Here is a 22,580-nt window from a genome sequence, read left to right as displayed (position 1 = left end):
CCCAAATTTTGGAATGGCCTTTTATTTACAATCCTTTCAAGGCTGCGGTTATCCCGGTTGCTTGTGCACCTTTTTCTATCACACTTTTTTCCTTCCATTCAACTTTCAATTAATATGCTTGGATACAACACTCTGTGAACAGCCAGCTTCTTTAGTAATGACCTTTTGTGGCTTACCCTCCTTGTGGAGTGTGTCAATGACTGCCTTCTGGACATCTGTCAAGTCAACAGTCTTCCCCATGATTGTGGAGCCTACTGAAACAGACTAAGGGACCTTTTTTAACGCTTAGGAAGCCTTTGCAGGTGAATTTTGTTAATTCTAATTTACTGAGATAATGACTTTTGGGTTTTCATTGGCTGCAAGCCATAATCATCAACATTAAAAGAAATAAACACTTGAAATAGATCACGGTTTGCAATGACTCTATATAAAACATTTTCTCTTTCTCATTATGGCATTTGGCAAATAATAATTATGGTAATCCTAATTGACATAAAACGGGAACGGTTTATTCTGATTTCAGGTCAGATATTGAGAAAAAAACATGCATATATGTTTTTTTTGTATATGGTATGTAAACTTCTGGTTACAACTGTAAATACCATAAATACATATTTAAAAAGTTTAAATTAAAGTGTGCATTATACATTGTAGTGGACCACCTCTGAGTTTTTAAAATGAAGGGAAACGAAATGTACTTGCTATGCTCTGTACCTGTAGGATATAATATACAATATCTTGTTCAGTATATATTATGAAAAATCTGGATAAAACCCTTCCAAACTAGAAAAAGGAAAATCGAGTTACAAGGCAACAAGGGCTGTCCACCGAGCTACAATGAATTGTTTGCTGTACATGTGATAATTCAGTAAAAATAAAAATTTTCATTATCAGGGACTATTATAAATCAAATTCAAAATAATACTCTATCAGCCTAGATTGCACTAAGGCCATATACCCTTCTTCTATAGGATTGCCAGCCCTATATTGTGGTTCTGGCTAAAGAGGCTATTCAGTGAAATGACCGATAAAGAGAAATAACTCTATATCTGTAGAAAAGTAAAACAAATGAAAAAACACACACAAATAACATGAATAAAACAAATTTTTAATGTACAGCAGAAATTGGACAGCTTTTTATATTAACAAAAGATTTTCTATCATACAATGTATTTACATTTGCATACTGAGGAGGTAAAGTGTCTAAGTGGTTCTTTTACAGTCCTTTCCAATACAATGAAAACCTGGATGAAAAGACAAGTACCAAATTCATCTCTTCTAGAGCCAAAAGTGACGACCCAGTACAGCAGAAACGTTCTGCGTCTGACTGCGAGCGATCACTGTTCTCTGGAAGGATAGCTTTATATACCAGTATCTGGTCACTGGATTTTATGATTGATGTTGGCTACCTAGACCAGAAGGGAACACGTTTGTGAGGAAACAGGTTCAAACTTTCAAAACGGAAAAAGATTCTTATTAAAAAGCCATTTAAATAGCAGAACCTTCAGATTGCATTTCAGTTCTAAAGTAAGCTTAAGCATGGCTACCTGAACTAAGTCATGAGAGGTTTGCAGGGTTTAGGATAGATGCTTTACATATGGTGCATATACATTCAAAGTAAGCAGCCTTAAATGTAGGCTGTAGATTAAGAAAGTGCACCCTTTTGTTCCTCCACTGAGATTTATAGCCATAAGAAAAATATGGAAGACATCTGTAAAATTGCAAGTTTTGAAGGTGAAATCTGTAGAAATATATATCCAGTTCATAAGCCAAATTCACAAACTACTCGTAACCTCTTTCATGTCACAAGAAATTTTTTTTTTTTTCTTTAATATTGGTTAAACTCACAAAGTTGTTCCTCGTATCTCCAAGTGGCAACAGGTCCATTCTCGCTACAGGTCCTCCTTTCATAACATATGTAGAATCCTTTTCTGGTTTTCTAAACATGGTTTCTTTCTACCCTTTGAAGACCAACCTGCTGTTAATTTATAAAAGATCCTGTACATCACAAATTCCCAAATTTATAAGACATTTTGGCTACGTAGTTAAAAAGGTTTGCGGTTTTCTTCCCCAAAAAACACTACTCTTGCCAATGGGAGTGGTCTAGTTTTGCAGATTTGAACTATTCACGGAAATGGCTCCAAGCAGAGTATCGGGCACAGCCTACGGACAAACGTGGCATAGTTCTAGAGGAAAGAAGAAAACAAATCCTTTGCAACCCCCCTTTAAATTGTTATTTCTACAATTATCATTCCCCACCACCAAAACTGTTTATATGTGCAAGTAGATCTTTTAAAGCCAAGTCCAGCAATACCCTTAACATAACCAGTCCATTTCTCTCATCAGCTTTTGAATTGATATGCAAACAAGAATAAAGGGCTATTTGTAGATCTGACAGCTGTCACTCCAGCTCTATTCCCACCCAGTGTCACCTCCTCCTGCTCCTTGACTGACAGCTCCGTTGCCATTGATTTCTCAGTAATGGAAAAACTGACTAGCTTTGTCAAGTTATTGCTGGACTTTTCTTTGAAAGAGCTACATGCACATCAATAGTCTGAGGGATGAAATTCTGCTGACTTCTCTAATATGCCAAAATGTATCTGGGACTTAATTAGCTGAAGAAATCACTAATCTAATAAGGTACCCAATGCTCCATTGGAAGTGGCTCCACAGGGGAGATGTGAAGACCACAAAGCCAGCTTACTTGTGTTCTGCCCTCTCAAATCCATCTGCATGAATTTCTCCATAGTTTAATGTGGCTATCAAAGAACAGAAGTCATTCCAGCTCTCAATTTATGGGCAACAAACTATTTTAACGCAGGTTAAAATATCTGCTTAAAACTTGTCAGAGAGAGTCCAACGCGTTTCACAACAGTCTTAATCATGGACTGTATTGCAAAAATTGAGCGCTGGCTCAACTCTCCAAAAATGGATATGCTATCAATGTTCTTTATGGGGAAAAACCTCATAACCTGCTCAAATATATCACGTTTCAATACTTTAAAGTAAGGAGATGGAAAGATGAAAGATTCCACACCTGTTGCATATGGACCAGCAGATCAAACATAAAATTCAGTAAAGACTCAACTGTTTCTGCAAAAAGGAAAAGCGAGACATCCCCTTGTGTAGCAGTTGGCCTATGCAGGCAACGCAAATCATGGCAAGTTTTGCTGTCCCTGTTGATTTATGTACCTACATCTTCTGATTACTGTAAAACATTTTGGACATCCTGAGAAATGATTAGAAATCATGCTACAATTCAACTGAAAAGGTTTAATTCTACCACCACTAAATTATGTGCTTATGGCCTAAAACTACCAATCAGCCGAAAGCTGGAAAATAGTCACCATATACAATAAAAAAATAAAAACATAGAGAAGGGCCAATAATCCACCGTATGATGCTTTAGCAAGTCAAAACTTTCATTAAAAAATACAAACAGCAGTCTGAGATGAATATTTTTCATGGTAATATTTAAAAGGTAAATAAAAATTTACCTCCCAATAAGTAGTGGTTACACAAGTTAATGCATTTGTCACCAAATGTAAGCCCATATGCACATGAGATGATGTACAACAAATGAACAAGGCACATATCCATGGGGCAAACAGAAAATGAAAACAAAAAAAAGGTTAAATACCCGGAAATTGCCCAAGAATATAAGTGCCTTTTTACTTATTGTGAGGAGTGTGCCAAAAAAGTCAAAACATACACCCTCAAACATTGTCAGATGATTGCACTGCATGGGATGATGTCCGTTGCTTTGTAGGCACTGAATGAAGGTGACCAAAGCAATGGAAGAAATTTCGTCTTTGCGGCCATCGCCTATCAATGGACAACATGGCCCTAAAAATATACAGAATCCACTGAGATTACACAAAAATAAATATATTTAGAAGCAATCTGCATATGGCCCAAGAAATAGTTTATTTGCAACGGGTGGCTAAAAATTCTTGCTAAAAGAAGGGTTGGCACAGAAAGTTGGCCCAGATAAGGCAAAACATAAGCAGTCTTGGTTATACATCTAAGGAAGATTCAAATAAAGGATTTATATGATGAGAACATTCAAATCATTCATTTCTGCTTGTTCAGATAAGATGTATAACATACGTATAGACATGATGCCATGGACTGTATGACCCGGCACCATGCTTCTGTCATTTAATGCATTGTCGGTTTGCAGGGGCATCACTGCTGCATTAACTTTGGTTGGCGTTTACAAGAGTTGTGTTTGCATCAGTGACATACAGCATAGTTTTAGGATAGTTTTGCAGCAAGACCCCTTATCTTTCTTATGCCTTCTACAGATTATCTAGAGAAAAAAAAAATCATAACCATTGCAAATCAATAGGGCATAAATCAATAAAAAGAGCAACTACTCAGATACTAGCTGGAAGTCTACAAACCGTGCTATCATACCAGTAGTCAAGATCAAGTTTGGTTCTCAATATACAAATTCTACTATTTTTACAATTAGGCGTGTTAAAAAAAAAACAAAAAAAAAAAACACACATTAAAAAAAATTGCCAAATTTTCCCCTGCTACATAACCACTTAGGATTGGATAGCACAATTGCTTCGCCAGCACAGCTCGATTAGTAATTCACCATTCCTATCCTTGTATTTTACCAAAATTAGATTTCGGAATATGATATGTTGCATATGTGTGTAAATGTTTTACCAAGAGATTGCACAGAATGATTAATGCTTTATACAAATACTACAGCCCAAGTGACAGAGTGACACCCCATCCCCAGAACACTAATGTTTACAGACACCCCATTAATGCACAAGCCAGCGTCACATTAGTATGTTAGTGAGCTGGATGAGACTGAGAAGCACCTCGGACAAGAAAAACTGGGGAGTTTATTAACAGTTCTGCGCAGAAAGCAGAAAAATATATATATATTTATAGAACTTTGGACACGTCACTAAAACCCCTGAAGGATACACACAGGAAAATGGTGTACACCTGAAGAAACAGACAATGACGACATGGCATTATAAAAATGTGACATGTAACCATGAGGACCAATCCAGCGTCTAGAAGAAAATTCCATGTACAAGTACAAATAGTTCCAGTGTAAATATAGCTTGGCGCATTTGGTTTTTTTGTTGTTGTTGTGATCTCTATACAAACAATAGACTGAGAGGTAATATTTATATTTATGTATGTGTGTGTATATATTTATATATAGAGATTTCTGATTTTTTTTTGTTTCTCTTTTTTACAAAGAATTAAAATACTTAATAAGAAAAGTTAAAATCCCTACTCTCCCCTCCCAGAAAAAAAATAAAAATAAAAAAAAAATCCCAAAAGCTAAGAATTAAAAAGGAAATAAAATAAACACTCCAGTTAAAAGTTATGGCTTCAGAGTTATTGTACTGTAGATGCTGAACCAAAAAAATTCTCCTATTCAACTAAGATCCGGTATTAAAATATGATGTGTCAATCAGATTTTCGAACCCCGCTTCCAACCTGCTGCTGGAGCCTGGCCGAGGCGACCAGAACAGTCTCTCTGGAGTTGCTGATCGGCATCTGAAGACCAGGCTCTCGTTCCATGTCAGTCCCCCCAGAAGGCAGGCTGGAAAGGATCGACATCTTCTCGTGCTGGGCAATTTAATGAGCACAAACATCTAAAATCCCTGCTGTTGGCAAATGCTTGACACCTGAGATTCATTTACAAATAACGATGGATTTTTGCAGGTGGTCCTCCTCGCTTCACATCCGCTCGGAGAGCACAAGCTGAGGGTCTTTTATTGTAATATTACTATTGCCAATAGTTTTCACCAGCATGAATCTCCTCTTCCTGGAAAGCGGATGTTAGTGTTATGTTCAAACAAGCTAAGAGTTTGGGTTTTGCTTTTTTCAAAAAAATTAAAAAAAATTAAATAAAAATTAAAGGTAACAAGTGGCCCTGTATGCAAACTTTAGATGAAGTGTCACTCAAAGTGATCTACATATCGACACCTCAAAAAAGTGGACCTTTATATTGGCGCATGCAGACAAGCTCACATGTACACGTGTGCACCTACAAAAACACAGGTCAAAAATTAGCTACACACACCCTTGCACATGCATGGACGCGGGTCTACATGGACAGTGTAGTGTTTGCTGTCAAGCTCCATTGTCATTGTACAAAAGCCTGAACACAGTCCTTTCATTGGGAGTTGTCTTGTACAGGTTTAGGGTAAATCCAAAGAGGAACTTCGGCTTGCTCACTAGGACCTGAACCAGTAGATGAGCATGGTCGGGTGTACTGGAGGATACCCTCAACCACTTTAAGCAAGTTTCATGAAGTGGATTTTACCCTACACAGATGGAAAGGGGGTGCCACCATTGGTATTTCATAAAATAAAATTAAAAAAATCAGGCTACGTGGTAATCACCTGAATCTGATTCCATATAGTCATGCTAAGAAAAAGAAAAAAAAAAGGAAATAGAAAAAAAAAAAAAAGGTTTCTGTTTCAGACCCAAACATATAATTAAGTGTGCTGTTCTCTTCCATTTTGGCCAAAAGGCCCCATTGTTCAACTGGCAGTTGTCTGGGAAGAAACGTTGAGGTAGGCCTCATACTTATGTACTACATCATGGCAGCTTGTATGAATTTTCCACATTTTGTCAGGAGCACTGGTAGAGGATTCAGATCTTCACATCCTCCTGTATGCTGAGCTGTGACAGTGTTTTCTTGATGCGCAGAGCTGTCAAACGCGCTGCTCCATTCGCATACCAGCACTCTCTCATCATTTTACCCATCACCCGAAGAGCCTGGTTGGGAGGGAAAAAAAGGCCTTAAAAATTGATCCTACAGACATGTCTATACATTGAATACTGGCTTCATTACTGAGGGTAATCTTCAGTTTGTCAGCTACATTACTGAAGTGTTTCGCCACAAGTCAATGAGACATCCGGGGTTCAGACACAAGGACCTCCACTGATTGGGACAGCTAAACAGAGTGCACTACATGCATATATGCCCACAGGAGGGCTTCTTTTAAGCTTTGGACCATGTGACAAAGCCTAACTCACTACTTCTTGACTATTATTTTTGTTTTACATGCACACGTTCAATTGATTCCTATGATGCTTGTAAGGCATCACTAGACTACACGGTATTCTACCTCACCCACTTTGGTATTTTGCAACTTTCATGGCAGAATACTAACGATTTTTGGATTCCTCAGCACCAAGGCCAGAGGTATTAGGCCCTAGAAACAATGAGCTCTGTGCTATAGCATTGAACAGCTACTATATATTTACAGGCCATTACCTCGTAACTCTGCCACCAGTTGGGTATGTTCGGCCGTAATTTCTGGTCACACACAACTTTTCGCATTTCTTCAATAGAAGGATCTGATGGTACTAGATCATAGTATGGAAGCTGATATTCCTCATGGAAACCTGAAATTAGAATTACATTTGTTTTTTTTTCCAGTTACAAAATCAGCAATAAAGCACAAAATAATGAAACATGGTGAATAGGTCTTCGAGTATAAATTAAGATTTCTCTGTGCACCATGGTATAGCATTATTCTAAAGGTTTCATTTACAATGGAGAGAAATGCAAGTCTCACAAATAAAAGAATTTGGTGAACACATCTTCCAATCTATACGTAACATGTTATAGAGTAGGATGTGCTTTATACACATACATTTCTGCTTGTCCTGGGCTCAGGAGTCCAGTGGGTGGATCTAATCAGTGATTGCTCCTAAGACATTGGGTGACCTGTCCACTGCGATGGCTAATCAACTTTCATTTTATAATTAAAACGGAGATCTAAGGGGGTAAGTTTTCTCTTTGTGGAGAGTGACATGCCAGGCCTGGCACGCCAGTATGAGGAGGCTTAGGCTACTTTCACACATCAGGTTTTTTGTTTCAGGCACAATCTGGCAATTTTTGAAAAAAACGGATCCGGTTTTTGTACACGCCGGATCCGTTTTTTTTCCCAGAGAGTTGTAATAGCGCCGGATTGTGCCTGAAGGACATGCGTTTCATCCGTTTTGTGCCGGATCTGTCCCTTCAGGCTTTTTTGCCGGACACAAAAAAACGTTCACTGCAACGTTTTTTCTGTGCGGCGAAAAAGCCTGAAGGGACGTTTGCGGCAATAAACGCATGGAACAGATGTGTGAATGAACGGTTCCGGCTACCGAATCCGTTTTTTGTACACTGAGCATGCCCAGAAGCTTTGTTTTCGATTCTGGCATGGAATCTCTCTCTCTCAAAAATCCATGCGCAGTAAAAGATGGATCCGGTGCATCAGTTTTTCACAATTTATGCCGGATCCGTTTTTTTTGTAAATTGCCGGATTTAGCCTGAAACCAAAAACCTGATGTGTGAAAGTAGCCTTAGCTTGGCATGACCTTCTGGGAAATTAAATATGTAAATTGTCTCTTCAGAGAGGAAGAGGGTTTGAACTCTAGTGCCACCTATTAGAAGTAGCAATCCTAAAAGTCAATTTACACCCTTTATCCTACCTCGTACTGCAAAGTTCGTTAAAGGGTCGATATTGACTTCTAGGATTGCTACTAGCGTTCCAGTCCTCTTCCTCTCTGAAGAGAATTTGCATAATTAAAACTAAATTATATAAAAATCTGTGTTTCCCAGGTTAGCCATGTCCTTCAGCTGTAAGGGTAAGTTCACACAGAGCATTTTTGCTGCTTTTTTTATGCTAATTTTCAGCTGCTTTTTACAGTACCAGCAAAGCCTATGAGATTTTAGAAATCTCATGCACCCACATTGGTCTTTTGTATGATCAGTATTTTGTGCTTTGGTGCGTTTTTTGGACATAGGGCATGTCACTTCTTTCAGCGTTTTTTCAGCTTTTTTCACCAATTGACTTGATTGGGTCCTGAAAAAACGCAGCAAAAAAGGAGGTATCATTTGCTGCGTTTTTGCTGCTGAAAATCCAAGGATATTAGCATGGACAAAGAGAAAAAAAATGCATTAAAAATACGCACCTAAACTTCCATTTTCACTGTGTTTGCAAGATTTTCTGCATCTCCTGTCTACTTTCATCATTTATTTCTAGGTTTACTGATCCTTTATTCACATGTAAAAAGTATGTTTTCAGTTACAGAGATGTTTATAAACAAAGAAATTCCACGAGGATGAGATCCTCCATTACTGCTGTTTCATCTACAATCACTATAATTCTCATTAATGGGAGAGGAAGCATGGGTAATTGTTGTTATTGGGGCTCATTTGACGGCACTATTAAAGCTTGCTAATTATTAATAGTGATGAGTGCAAGTGCTCGTTACTCGGGTTTGCCGAGGGTGCTCGCGTGAGATGTTAGAGTCCCCGTGGCCACATGTCTCACGGCTGTTAGACAGCCACAAAATATGCGGGGACTGACAGTGTTTGTCAGGCAATCCCCATATGTTGTGTGTCTGTCCACCAGCTGAAGACTAACATGTCACTAGAGCACCCGCGATATTCGGTGCATACCCGAGCAACCTCGGCAAACTCGAGCAACGAGCACTTGACTTCATCTCTATTTATTAACCCATTGCGCAGCAATTTATATGGATACATTGAGTTATATCAAACGTTTCTACATAGAATGGTTTCTCTTTCGTCAATTAAACTATTTATTACGCTCTTTTATTTATATATGTTCTGTGTTTTTGGAATTTAAAAAAAAAAAAATTAAGAAAAACAAAGAAAAAAAAAATAAATCGTGTCGCTTCAAAATCACCCAAATCCCTAATCATTATAAAGATATAGGGAATAAATCCACAATTTAGACAAATAGCAGAATAAGTACAGGAGAAAGCTAAAGGGAACTTACAGGAAAACGGTCAGCACATGTTCTGCCAATAAACTATTATTTGGATGTTATGCTTGACCATAATTCAGTTTCTAACTATGCCCTCAGCTAAGTCGTCCCTTCTATCACTTTCTACTTTGTGCCCCAAGGAATAGTTTTAACAAATGCATTTTTACTATGACTTATTCCGTTTGGCTACACTGCACCATGGGGGTTATTTAGGGGCAGAAGAAGAGGAGACACATTCCCTTGAAACATTCAACATTCTTGGTCACTGCAACAAGTAATATAAAATGTTTCATCAGTGCAGCCTTCATCTGCTCCAGCATTACATCTCTCCAAGTATACATTCTTCAAGTCATTAAAGGGAATGTGCCAGCAGGTTTGTGTTATGTAATCTGAAAACAGCATAATATAGGGCAAAATACCCCAATTCCAGCGATGCACCACTTACTGGGCTGCTTGGTGCAATTTTGATAGAATCCCTGTTTTCACTGTTGTAGATGCAGCAGTGGCCAGAATGCGGAGCTGTGTATAACCCCGCCCACACTCCTGATTGGCAGCTTCTTGTTTACACGGACAGCAAGTTGCTAATCAGTGGAGGGGCGGAGTTAGATTAGCTTGACTGCTGTGCACCTGAGATCTAGTCAGGCAGTGATAATCTCCTGCTGATTAAACACTGTATTGAAACTACAACACAGCTCAGTAAGTGACACATCATTGGTATGTGTTGTGCTAGGTTATGCTGCGCTCAGATTAAAAAAAGCAAAAACCTACTGACATGTTCCCTTTAACATTTAATATTTTTACATATTAAGGAAGATTATCAGCTTCACGCACTAATTCCATTGATACATCTTGGGAGAATAAATTTCTTACCTCCAGCACTGCATCTACGAGCAATTTCCCAGTACACTAAGCCAAGAGCATAAATGTCTGCACACTTAAAGGAGTCGAAGTGCTTCATATTTATGCTTTCATCCAAGACTTCTGGAGCCATATATCTACATTAGAAAGGGAAGGAATCTAGTAAGTTTCATGGACCTCCTCCACAAAGACACATCATTGTCTGTTTCTCCCCCTTCTTGACAGTTATAACAAATGAAGATAAAAAAAATTTTCTTTCACTACATTTCTAACTAAATTCATTTAAATAATGAAAATCATAACGAGTGCGCCACTACTTTACTATAAGACATTCAGTTTTTAGCTAATCCTTAAAGAAAGTTATATAAAATTATATTCGCACTAAAGTAAAGATATAGAAGTCCTTCCCTATTTCTAAGACGCAAGTCCCAGAACTGATGGCTCAGCGCTTGATGAGAAGTGCTGGAGTTCGATGCTCCCGATTCATGAAGAAGCACAAGCCTCTTCATGAATCAGGAACCTCAAAGGAGCGGTGTGCACCTCTGTGCGCCTCACCATAAATCCTACTCCAGCCGCTTGGGTAAGCTGTGTGGGGTAGCCAACACAGACGCTAATCACAAATTTGACAAGCGGGGATCTCAACGCCCCATGTATTTTGTCACAGCTAGGAAACCACCAAAGTGGCACAATTTGGATGAAACTCAAGAGTTGTAACTCTTCAAAGCTTTTACGCCAGAATTCTATCATGAAAGCTTTGATGCATCGGGCCCAGTTTCCCATCTGCTCTTGTAGGCCACAAGGACACGTGGCTGCAGTAAGTATATCTTATTCAGGAAAAGCTGTGTGAGGGATAAGGAATCCAGGAAAACTGAATATTTCTAGTAAAGTATAGTTTGCTAAGAGTTTTGGTTGTTTTTGGGTCTGGATTGTTATGGAACGATGGGCAGTTATGGTAGTGGGGTCCGTCCCTCCCTTTCGGGCCTGGTTCTCTCTTTAGCCCTCAGTCAGTCCTGGTGTTGTGCCTATAACTAGAAAAGGTGTTTCGTGTGCAGATCGTAGTTTGGGGAAATCCAGTCTGAAGGTGTAGTGCCTTATCGTGCACTGCGAGACTCCAGTTAGTGAGAGTGATGTGATGAAACAACTTTTCAGCTTCTTTTTCGGGTGGCTGGTAGTAGGCCACATATTAGTCAGGGAAGTGGATGACTAGTTATGACAGCTGAGATTTTGCTTGTATGTAATAATATACAATAATAATTATATTTTTGTATAGCGCTAACCTATTCTGCAGCGCTTTACAGTTTGCACACATTATCATATCTGTCCCCGATGGGGCTCACAATCTACATTCCCTATCAGTATGTCTTTTTGGAGTGTGGGAGGAAACTGGAGAACCCGGAGGATCCCACGCAAACACGGGGAGAACATACAAACTCCTTGCAGATGTTATCCTTGGTGGGATTTGAACCCAGGACTCCAGCGCTGCAAGGCTGCTGTGCTAACCACTGAGCCACCGTGTAAAGGCTTTGCAATAGTTTTGCACATTAACAAAGCACAGGAGAAGCCTCGATTGAGCCGAGCTTGTTCACCGTCTCTGGCTGCATCGATTCCATGTTGTCTACCGCTGCGCTGCTAATATTGCACAATGGTTTGAGTCAATCTAGTTGATAGAATCCAGAAAGAAAAATCTGTTCACTACAATAGGTGTAAAAAAAAAAAAAAAAAAAAAAAAAAGTGAGGAACAGAACACAAGTTACTCACCGTTTGGTCCCGACTCTCTGATTTGGGGCTATATCTATAGTGTCTGTAAGAGAGTCATGTCTGACAGCAAGACCCAGGTCGGCAATGGCACAAACGCCATTTTTCTTTACCAGGATGTTTTTGGACTTGAGGTCCCTGTGAGCAATTCCAGGTTTTCCTATGAAAGAAAAAAAAAAAAAAGTAGAAAAGTTTTAATAGTCAATTAAGGCTTACTTAGAAAAGTTGGAGAGTTATTGAAAAAAAAAAAAAAAAACCTACCCTGAGTTCCAACTATTTCCATATGCAAATGAGCAAGACCACTGGCGGCAGAGAGGGCAAGTTTTATCATCCCTTCTATGGTAACTGTGTATCTATTCAGATAGTCAAAGAGGGAGCCATGCTCATGGTAATCAGACACGAGCCACAGCTGCGTCCACGTCCCATTGTCTGCAAAGTGAACATTAACATGGTTTCGTTGGAAAATGAATGGACTTATAAAAAATGGTTGTATGATCAACGTCAGTAGACTTACAGTATCTATAGATCTAGAGGGATTATAGTTGTTTGATGTACTATACCTTTGTTGTCGGCGGCGATAAATCCCAGAATATTCTCATGACGCAGCATCACAGTCTGGTAGATCTCGGCCTCCCTGAACCATGACCTTTCTTCTCTAGAGGAGAAAATTTTGACCGCCACATCCCCTCCTCTCCACTTCCCACGCCACACTTCACCAAAGCGTCCTTTCCCGATGATTTCTTGCAGGACGATTGTTCTGGCTACAGTGCGCTGCACAAAAAGTGGAAGTCCTGTGGATACAAGATTCTTATTAACGGTGAGAAGAACATGGATATGACACAATCTGAGTTCCCTTATATTGACAACTGCAACGTTAAATATGGTACTTCAGGACATTTTTACATGTGATGCCATTTTCCAAAAATGGTTCTTTTAAAAGATTTGTATTACCCCTTCTGAGAACCAGCATGATGTAGGGGCAGAGACCCCAATCCCAGCGATGTGTCACTTACTGCGCTGTTTGATGCAATTTTGATCCATCTGCAGCATATTTTTTCTTCATCAGTTCTCTGAATGCAGTGCTCTGTATAAGCCCAGCCAATCCACTGATTGGTTGCTTTCTATGCACACTGTGCATGGTCAGAAAGCTGCAGATCAGTGGTGGAGGTGGGGTTACACAGCTTATAAATATGGAGGACTACCTGGCAGCAAGTTTACTATGATAAAATTACTGTTTTATCAGCAGGAAATTAACAAACCTAAAGCAAGCAGCCCAGTAAGTGATACATCATTTGAATCAGCATTTCTGTCTCTATATTATGATGCTCAAAGATTAGGTGGCAAAAACGTGGTGACAAATACCCTTTAAGGCTGGTCTCATAGACAGTGGCCAAAAAACACACTAAGTTACAGGTCAAGAAAAATACTCAATAGATACATTAAACAGATTGACAGATGACCAACAGTGGCATCTATCAGCCATACCCCACCATGGAGTCTATACATATACACACCATGAGCCATTTCATGACAGTCATTAAGCAGATTCCATTTCTACTATGTGTGGGTGATGTAAGCCATTCTATACACTCTACATCTTTTCTGATAAATCAAGCAAGATGTTACTTCATTTCTACACCTAGAATTGTCCTTTTTGTAACACGCCATAAACCCTTAACATGATGTATACGTTTATTCATACACTCCCACATACAGAAGTACACCGCGTTACCAGGAACTGTACCTGAGCCAGATCCTGATGTAGACAGGTCATAGATCAAGTCTGGAAGAGTTTTATCTTTTGCCAGATACATTTCACATGATGGATCCTCCAAGTCAAGTCGCTGCCGGTTGTGGTAAACCCGCTGGTGGCAGTGGAAAAGGACCACCACAATAATGATCACGCCAATGAGAAATACAGGACCAGCTATGACCGCTACAAGCTCCACTGGGCCCCAGCCTGATGGCGGATTCTCCTTTGTGACGCCTAAAACAGAAAGCAGTAAAAGAACCGTAAAAACTAATAACCACTACCAAATTTACCTAAAACAAGAAAAGATGGAAACGTTAATTCCTACAGGAGAACGAACCTTCACATGTACTATGATGTAGTGTACTGCTCTAGTGGGGCAGAAGCCATGTGGTGGCTGCTCTGCAGTGAGCTGGCCACCTATGCCCAGCGGTAATGTGGGACCTGCACTTACTAAACACCAGGATGTGTTGTATCACAAATGCGCCAACACCTTTAATCTTTAATTCCATAAAAACAGAATATCGATGTAAATCCCTAAAATTATTTTTCTACTGTAGATGGGGCTTGACATTAAATTCAATTGTTAAACTTTAGATATTCTCATAAACTGGTAAAATAATAGCGGTGGATATCCTACGAATGCATGATGAATCCACAGTAGCCAGGGTTCCCAAAATTAAGCATAGGAACTATCCTGGTACTTAATAGCCGACATATCAGGAAAGACTATTGGGTTCAGCAGAATAAATGGAGAACTGAAGGATGACTGTACAAGTGCAACAACTAAACTATCTGCTGGAAATAATATCGACAGACTTCATAGGAACATGACAATGGGTGATAGATCCCAAGGATAGGTTCACATTTGAGTGACCACAGACATAGGACATATGTGTCAAAACTATGCAAGCGCGAGTCATTTCCAACCAAGTCTGTATGAATTTCACCATCTACGTTTTGCAACATCTATCCAAGTTGTTTTTTATTTTTAAAAACATTTTTTTCTTTTTACGTTTTCTCAACTAACTTTTAATGGTACAGAGACGAAAACTTATGTTTCAGACTACTGTACGATTCCAAACATCTCCCTCTACGAATAATGCTGCTTGGAGGAAGAAAACATTTTTTCTATACATATATGCATCATGTATCTAATGGAAGTTTGTTTTTGCTTTTTTTTCTGCAATTCAGGCATATTATACATCCAGGCCTGTACTGATCATAAACGGGGAACGCCAACATCAAATTGGTTACTTACCACTAAAGAATATAATAAACAACCAAGTGCCGTGTTCCCATAACGTACAGCAGGACATACATAAATCAGTCTACACGCCAACCTGGGTGATTAATACTCACCACTTGGTACCAGGAGGTCGATTTTGTTGCAGTAGTCGGTGTAGCAGCATTCAGTGTTGCGAATATCTTCTGAGCTAATACAATAAAATGGTTTTCCTGGTGGGATGAGTTCACTTGCAGAAATGCAGGCGCGCATATGATGCTCGACATTGTCGATGTTGGCGATTGAGACCATGCAAGCCCCATCTGTCTCACATGTATGATTGGTTCTGATGCAGCTAGAGCAGAGACAAGTCAGGGCTGGAGGAGAAAAAAAAAATACAGAAAGTAAATTAAAATTGCAATATTACACCTGGCTCAGCTTTCCCCACCCTCAGACTGGCATTGATTTTATCCATGTGCGCACATTCATTCATTCAATTCTGTGAAAGAATATTTCTAGATATGTAAATAATGAAATTCTTGGTTGTGATCAGTTAAGGGTGCAGTACGTCCAGGTCCTACATATCACTGACCTGTTCTAGCCTCTGATTAAACAAGCTCCATCTGCAAAATCATGGCAGACACGTCAGGATCAGCCATAGTGGCGTCCAGTGCAAATATATGGCGGATGTGCCAAATCGGCTAAATCCTTTCCCCTTGGGCTTCTGCAGACATCCATGAGACTGTAGGAGCACGGACCGCCCGCGGGACTCCCAACCTGTATGCAACAACCACATTGGTACATAGGAGGCCATCTAGTTCGGGCTGGGAGACCTGTGGACAGTTTGCTTTACGGTCCATGCTAGGATCAAGTCTCACGGACATCTGCAGGAGCTCTTATGCCAAAATCACAAGACCATACATATGAAAAGAAAATTCCCAATTTTCAATCTGTATTGACATCAGCAGTAAAAGAAAAAAGACCAAATACAATCTCCTATGTTAAGAATTGCAATGTAGCCATATAAAATTAGATGCTATACTGTTGATTCATATAGGGTCAGATTTTTTCTGCACCCATTGAGTCTCCTCTAAAATACAGGACACTAGAGTATGCAGCAATTTTCACAAAAACGGACATCGATCTGTGTTAAAGTAGTCATCTGAACAGCCCAATTCTGTGTGAAGTCAGTTTTTCCCACAGACCGCACTCGCACCAAAAATACAGTCATGTGAACGTAGCCTCAAGGTTCAGTCCAACCAACAGTGCAATTTTTCGGTCCACAAAAGCCGGCATGCACGACTGCACTGGAGGGTATAACTGTGCTCCATACTCATTAGATGCAAGTTGTCCAAACCTCCTGATTTTGGAAAGACTGGATGACTCGATTGTGCACAGAGGTGTCCCATCCCTACTGAGAGGAAAGATCGATCCTTTGTTCCACGGGAGCGAAGCCAAAGGTAGGGGAGCTCTGACCATCTCAGCAATGCCTGGAAATGCGTATGGGCTAGTCAGGGAGAAAGGCTGGTGGCCCAGGGCATGGGATAGGGAGTAGGAGCCCAATCCTGTATGTTGGCCATTATTCCGCTAGTAAATTGCTTACTGAGAAACTGAATTATGCTCATAATGAACCATAATGGTGATAAGCGTTGGCACCAGGACAGCGCGATCCTGAACTCCACAGGCGGATGACTAAATCACTAATATGGGATTTCCTGTGCAACACACATTTGATCACATAGTGAGAATTGTGATAACGCAATCCATGAATGCCTATAAAGAGCATTGCATAACTGTGAGTCAGTTTACTGGAAATTTGCAAGATCAGATTTCCCATCAATGAGTTGAAACCTATTTTAAGGTTATGTGCACACCTGTCATTTTTGCAATGTTTTTTAATGCAAAGTTTTTTTTACTGCGTTCGTGTCAGGGTACAACATACAGCAAAACTTGATGTCTGCATTTTCTGCACTACCCAATGCTTTCAATGGGTGAAAAACGCTGCAAGAAGTGGCATGAAGAAAAAATATGGGTGCATCAGATTTCTGAAATGTCAGACTTTGTTGGTACTGTGAAACATAGCTGAAAATGTGCGTAAAAAAAAAAAGCTGCAGAAACGCAAAGGTGTGAGCATAGCCTAAAGGTCTCCTTACATTGATGAAATCCTGCAGGTAGACACTCCAGGTTATGCAATTTCTTAATATGTTAGAGTAGGTGCTTGGTAAGACCACAATGCCATCATTAGTCCATACTGTAGTATACCTACATAGGATATAGCACTAGTAATTAGTCTGTGAATATGAGCAGAATATGTGAACCATAACCTAACGACAATGTCACTCCTTAAATCCCAGACGAAACCCAATACCTACACGTTTTAGTACTTTATTCAGACTTCAAAAGACAAACCACATAACCATGCAGTCTGCAAAATGGTTTTCTACAAAAACAATACTAGAAAAAAACAAACAAGCAAAAAAACAAAACTACTCAATGTGGTAAATACGGCAGTGTGGCTGCCTGGAGCACAACTACACTATGTTCCAAATTATTATGCAAATTACATTTTTCTCGGATTTTCCTAAATGGTCGGTGCAAATGACAGTCAGTCTAATAAAAGTCATCACCCGTTAGAGTATACATCGAATTTTATTGAAGAAACCTCCCAATGATAACAGTACAATCTCCACAATGAATAAAAACTCAAAATGCACTGTTCCAAATTATTAGGCACAGTAGAATTTCTAAACATTTGATATGTTTTAAAGAACTGAAAATGCTCAATTTGTGGAATTTGCAGCATTAGGAGGTCACATTCACTGAATAAAAAATCTATTTAACTCCAAAACATCCTAACAGGCCAAGTTACATGTTACCATAGGAACCCTTCTTTGATATCATCTTCACAATTCCTGCATCCATTGAACGTGTGAGTTTTTGGAGAGTTTCTGCTTGTATTTCTTTGCATGAAGTCAGAATAGCCTCCCAGAGCTGCTGTTTTGATGTGAACTGCCTCCCACCCTCATAGATCTTTTGCTTGATGATAACCCAAAAGGTTCTCTATAGGGGAAGATGGTGGCCACACCATGAGTTTATCTCCTTTTATGCCCATAGCAGCCAATGAGGTTTTCTTTGCAGCATGAGATGGTGCATTGTTATGCATGAAGATTTTGCTCCTGAAGGCATGTTTCTGCTTTTTATACCATGGAGGAAAGTTGTCAGTCAGAAACTCTATATACTTTGCAGAGGTCATTTTCACACCTTCAGGAACCTTAAAGGGCCCTACCAGCTGTTTCCCCATGATTCCAGCCCAAAACATGACCCCTCCACCTCCTTGCTGACGTTGCAGCCTTGTTGGGACATGGTGGCCAGCCACCAACCATTCACTACTCCATCCATCTGGACCATCCAGGGTTACTCAACGCTTATCAGTAAACAAGACTGTTTGGAAATTAGTCTTCATGCATGTCTGGGCCCAATGCAACCATTTCTGCTTATGAACACTGTTTAAGGGTGGCCAAATAGTAGGTTTATGCACCACAGCAAGCTTTGAAGGAGCCTACACCTTGAGGTTCGAGGGACTCCAGAGGCACCAGCAGCTTCAAATATCTGTTTGCTGGCTTGTAATGGCTTTTTAGCAGCTGCTCTCTTAATCCGATGAACTTGCCTGGCAGAAATCTTCCTCATTATGCCTTTATCAGCATAAACACATCTGAGCTCAGATACAGCCACAAATCTCTTAACACTACGATGATCACGCTTAAGTTTTCGGGAAATTTCAAATGTTTTCATCCCTTCACCAAGGCATTGCACTATTTGATGCTTTTCAGCAGCAGAGAGATCCTTTTTCTTTCCCATGTTACTTGAAAACTGTGACCTGCTTAATAATGTGGAACATCATTTTTAAGTAGTTTTCCTTTAATTAGAATCACCTGGAAAACCAATTATCCCATGTGTTTAAGATTGATTTCAGTGATACATTGAGCCCTGAGACAATACCATCCACGAGTTTATTTGAAAGACAAAACAATTAAATCTTTATCACACTTAAATACAATTTGCATAATAATTTGGAACACAGTGTACTGTAAGGCAAGCACATAGCCACGCCACGTCTTGTCCCTTTTATATTCATTCATCATTCTGACAAATATAATAACACACCACTTTGTTAAAAATTACAATAACAAATCTCACAAATTACATTGCAACCCCAAATTACATTTGGGGGGCCCCAAAATGACATGATTTGTTGTAAAAGATGAGAACTGCTGCATTTTAAAAGATGTACATTATTTTAGTTATTTTTAAACATATGTTGCATTTGTTTGCATCCATTTTTTTTTCTTTTTACCTTCTATACACTGCAAGGTTACAAAAAAAAATAAAAAAAAAATCAATCACTTTTCAAGGGTGAAAGAGCAATGTAATAATGTAACTATAAACATATCCGTTTCCAGTCCAGGCAGATACTGCAAGTGAAACCGGCTTTAGTCATAGCAGGGAACTCCGGCAAGACCTGAGGCCGCTGACATGTAAGGGAAGGATATACCGTAATTGTAAAAGGTCAGAGAGGAGCTGAGAGGTTGAAACAGCGGCCATCACCACTATCTGCATGTTGACTTAAGTTGAATACAATGGTGAAGGAGGGGACGCCGGCTCCTTCCACCAATCAGCGTGTGGGCAAGGTGCGGCCAAGTCACTTCAATGTGCTGCTGCGGAGAGTCTGTGTACAAGAGCAGCATGCGGGGGGGACGGGAGTGAGGCGAGTAGGTTTTTGTTTTCCAGGTGGGGGCTCATGCTGTATATAGGGAGGCTCATGATGAATATAGGGAGGCTGTGTGGGGGCTCACGCCGTATATATGGAGGTTGAGTGGGGGCTCACGTATATAGGGAGGCTGTGTGTGGGCTCACACTGTATATAGGAAGGTTGTGTGGAGGCTCACGCTGTATATAGGGAGGCTGAGTGGGGGCTCACTCTGTATATAGGGAGGTTGTGTGGAGGCTCACGCCGTATATAGGGAGGTTGTGTGGAGGCTCACGCCGTATATAGGGAGGCTGTGTGGGGGCTCACGCCGTATATAGGGAGGCTGTGTGGGGGCTCACGCCGTATATAGGGAGGCTGTGTGGGGGCTCACGCCGTATATAGGGAGGCTGTGTGGGGGCTCACGCCGTATATAGGGAGGCTGTGTGGGGGCTCACGCCGTATATAGGGAGGCTGTGTGGGGGCTCACGCCGTATATAGGGAGGCTGTGTGGGGGCTCACGCCGTATATAGGGAGGCTGTGTGGGGGCTCACGCCGTATATAGGGAGGCTGTGTGGGGGCTCACGCCGTATATAGGGAGGCTGTGTGGGGGCTCACGCCGTATATAGGGAGGCTGTTTGGGGGCTCACGCCGTATATAGGGAGGCTGTTTGGGGGCTCACGCCGTATATAGGGAGGCTGTGTGGGGGCTCACGCCGTATATAGGGAGGCTGTGTGGGGGCTCACGCTGTGTATAGGGAGGCTGTGTGGGGGCTCGCACTATACAGGGAGGAAGTATTGGTTCATGCTGTATATAGAAGGCTGTGTCGAGGCTCATGTCGGCACTTCTGCTCAATATTAACAAATTATATTTTTATTGCTTAATATTAACATTGAGCATAATTAATTTTAGCCAACTGGTTCTGCCCTCCACAAAAGTCATGGCTCATATGGCCTTTCAGAAAAATTAATTGCCCACCCCAGATCTACAGTGTACTTTGTACATACACATCAGCCTTGTTGTATATTTAGAGTGTAGAGACCAAGACCCTGATTCCGGTGATGTGTCACTCACTGGGTGGCTTGCTGCAGATTTGATCCTCTAGATTCATGAGTTCGGTATAACCCAATAATAATTGGCAGTTTTCTGCCTATGCACAGTGTACAGAGGCAGCAACCAGTCATGTGGACAGGGACAGGTAAATAAAGAACCGGCTTCTTAAAAGACATCAGTGTCAGGCTTCCTCCAAAGTGGCATCTAATTCACAAGAATGAAGTTTGCCTTAGAAGAAAATAATAGAAGCCACGGAGGCTGTCAGCATGCATCCTCTCCCCGTCCATACAGGTTTGTCTAATATTTATTGTGCAGCATGGAGTCGCAGATCCTCCAGGACATCTCCCAGCAGATCAGCGCAGACACTTGGCTGGGAATGAAGTGTCAGTCACTTCTACACGGAGGGAAGGGACAGATTCCAGAGTCTGCCGCCGTCCCAAACAAAATTAAGAATGACGTGGGCAGACGAGCGCAGATTTTATGTGAGCGTGGGATGAAATATAAATGAACATGAAGTCAATTTGATAGAAAACTGTGAAGCAAAGTATCAATCTACACCCTGGATCACATTAATTACTATCTTCACGTTTCTTGCCGGATGTGTCAAACAGTAATGAAGCTTGCAGCTCTGACTAACGCTTCATACCGTCCTCTTGTAACATTACAGAGTAAAGAGTAATTTAATCAGTGGGAAAGAACAAGAAAAACAGCAATATATCACATACATCCAGCAGCCATTTTATTAGGTGCACCTGCTTGTGAATGCCAATATCCCGTACACCAACTGTGCGGCAGCAACCAAATGCATTAAAGCTGTTCAAGGCCACCCTGCTCTGGAGTTTTACATTAAATCAGAGTACCTCCTTCCTCTGGTGCGGATTTGGGAACACTTATAGTCTGGGACCCTCTGTTCCGCAGGTATGGTCCCCACCACTCTGACAATGATGCAAATCTCCCACCAAAACAACGGTGCCTGTAAGACAGAACTTCTCTGTAGTCTGAAATCGGACCTGCCCGATCCAGGGCTCCCATATACATGAAGGTAATGTGTATGGAGGACTTAAAAGTATCACTGCAAGAGTTTGGGGTTTGTTTTTCACTGCTGGAGTGCGGTTTTAAACCCAAGTCCCTTGATCCCTAAGCGGAGCTGATAGAAATGGAAGACGCCAGGAGACTATGAGGTTACGGGCAGGGTATTTGAGGGACTTCGATTTGAAACACCGCTCCAGTGGTAAAATAAGAAAAGCTGGAGTGGTGCTTTAATTTTATATCTCGAATTATAAGCATGCTGCATTTTTTGTGTGTCTCACTTTTTTTCCTGAGTTTTCATGAAATCACATCCACTTTGCTTGTACTGAAACGCAGCAAATTTTACAGCCAAAAAACACAGCATTTACACTACGTGGGAACAAGATC

At 40.6% G+C, this 22,580-nt stretch overlaps 1 protein-coding gene across 2 annotated transcripts in view; it reads right to left on the bottom strand.

Annotated features, from left to right (window-relative positions):
* Positions 1 to 1,087: 1,087 nt before the first annotated feature.
* The window catches only part of ACVR1B (activin A receptor type 1B), a 46,912-nt gene continuing 25,419 nt past the window's right edge, over positions 1,088 to 22,580 (bottom strand). The window contains exons 2-9 of one of the 2 annotated variants that reach the window (XM_077297415.1): positions 15,505 to 15,744; positions 14,137 to 14,379; positions 12,953 to 13,183; positions 12,654 to 12,821; positions 12,396 to 12,552; positions 10,650 to 10,774; positions 7,271 to 7,401; positions 1,088 to 6,768 (exon numbers count right to left, since the gene is read on the bottom strand). In XM_077297415.1, coding sequence (XP_077153530.1) covers positions 6,643 to 6,768; positions 7,271 to 7,401; positions 10,650 to 10,774; positions 12,396 to 12,552; positions 12,654 to 12,821; positions 12,953 to 13,183; positions 14,137 to 14,379; positions 15,505 to 15,744 — 1,421 coding nt within the window. In that variant the 3' untranslated portion in view covers positions 1,088 to 6,642. The remainder of the gene's footprint in view (positions 6,769 to 7,270; positions 7,402 to 10,649; positions 10,775 to 12,395; positions 12,553 to 12,653; positions 12,822 to 12,952; positions 13,184 to 14,136; positions 14,380 to 15,504; positions 15,745 to 22,580) is intronic. The other variant, XM_077297416.1, reaches the window with a different exon arrangement.

The sequence above is a fragment of the Ranitomeya variabilis genome, chromosome 3 (assembly GCF_051348905.1).
Source record: "Ranitomeya variabilis isolate aRanVar5 chromosome 3, aRanVar5.hap1, whole genome shotgun sequence".
In the NCBI taxonomy this organism is placed as follows: Eukaryota; Metazoa; Chordata; class Amphibia; order Anura; family Dendrobatidae; genus Ranitomeya; species Ranitomeya variabilis.
Note: the sequence above shows the minus strand (reverse complement) of the source record. Positions and strands in the feature narration are given on the sequence as shown.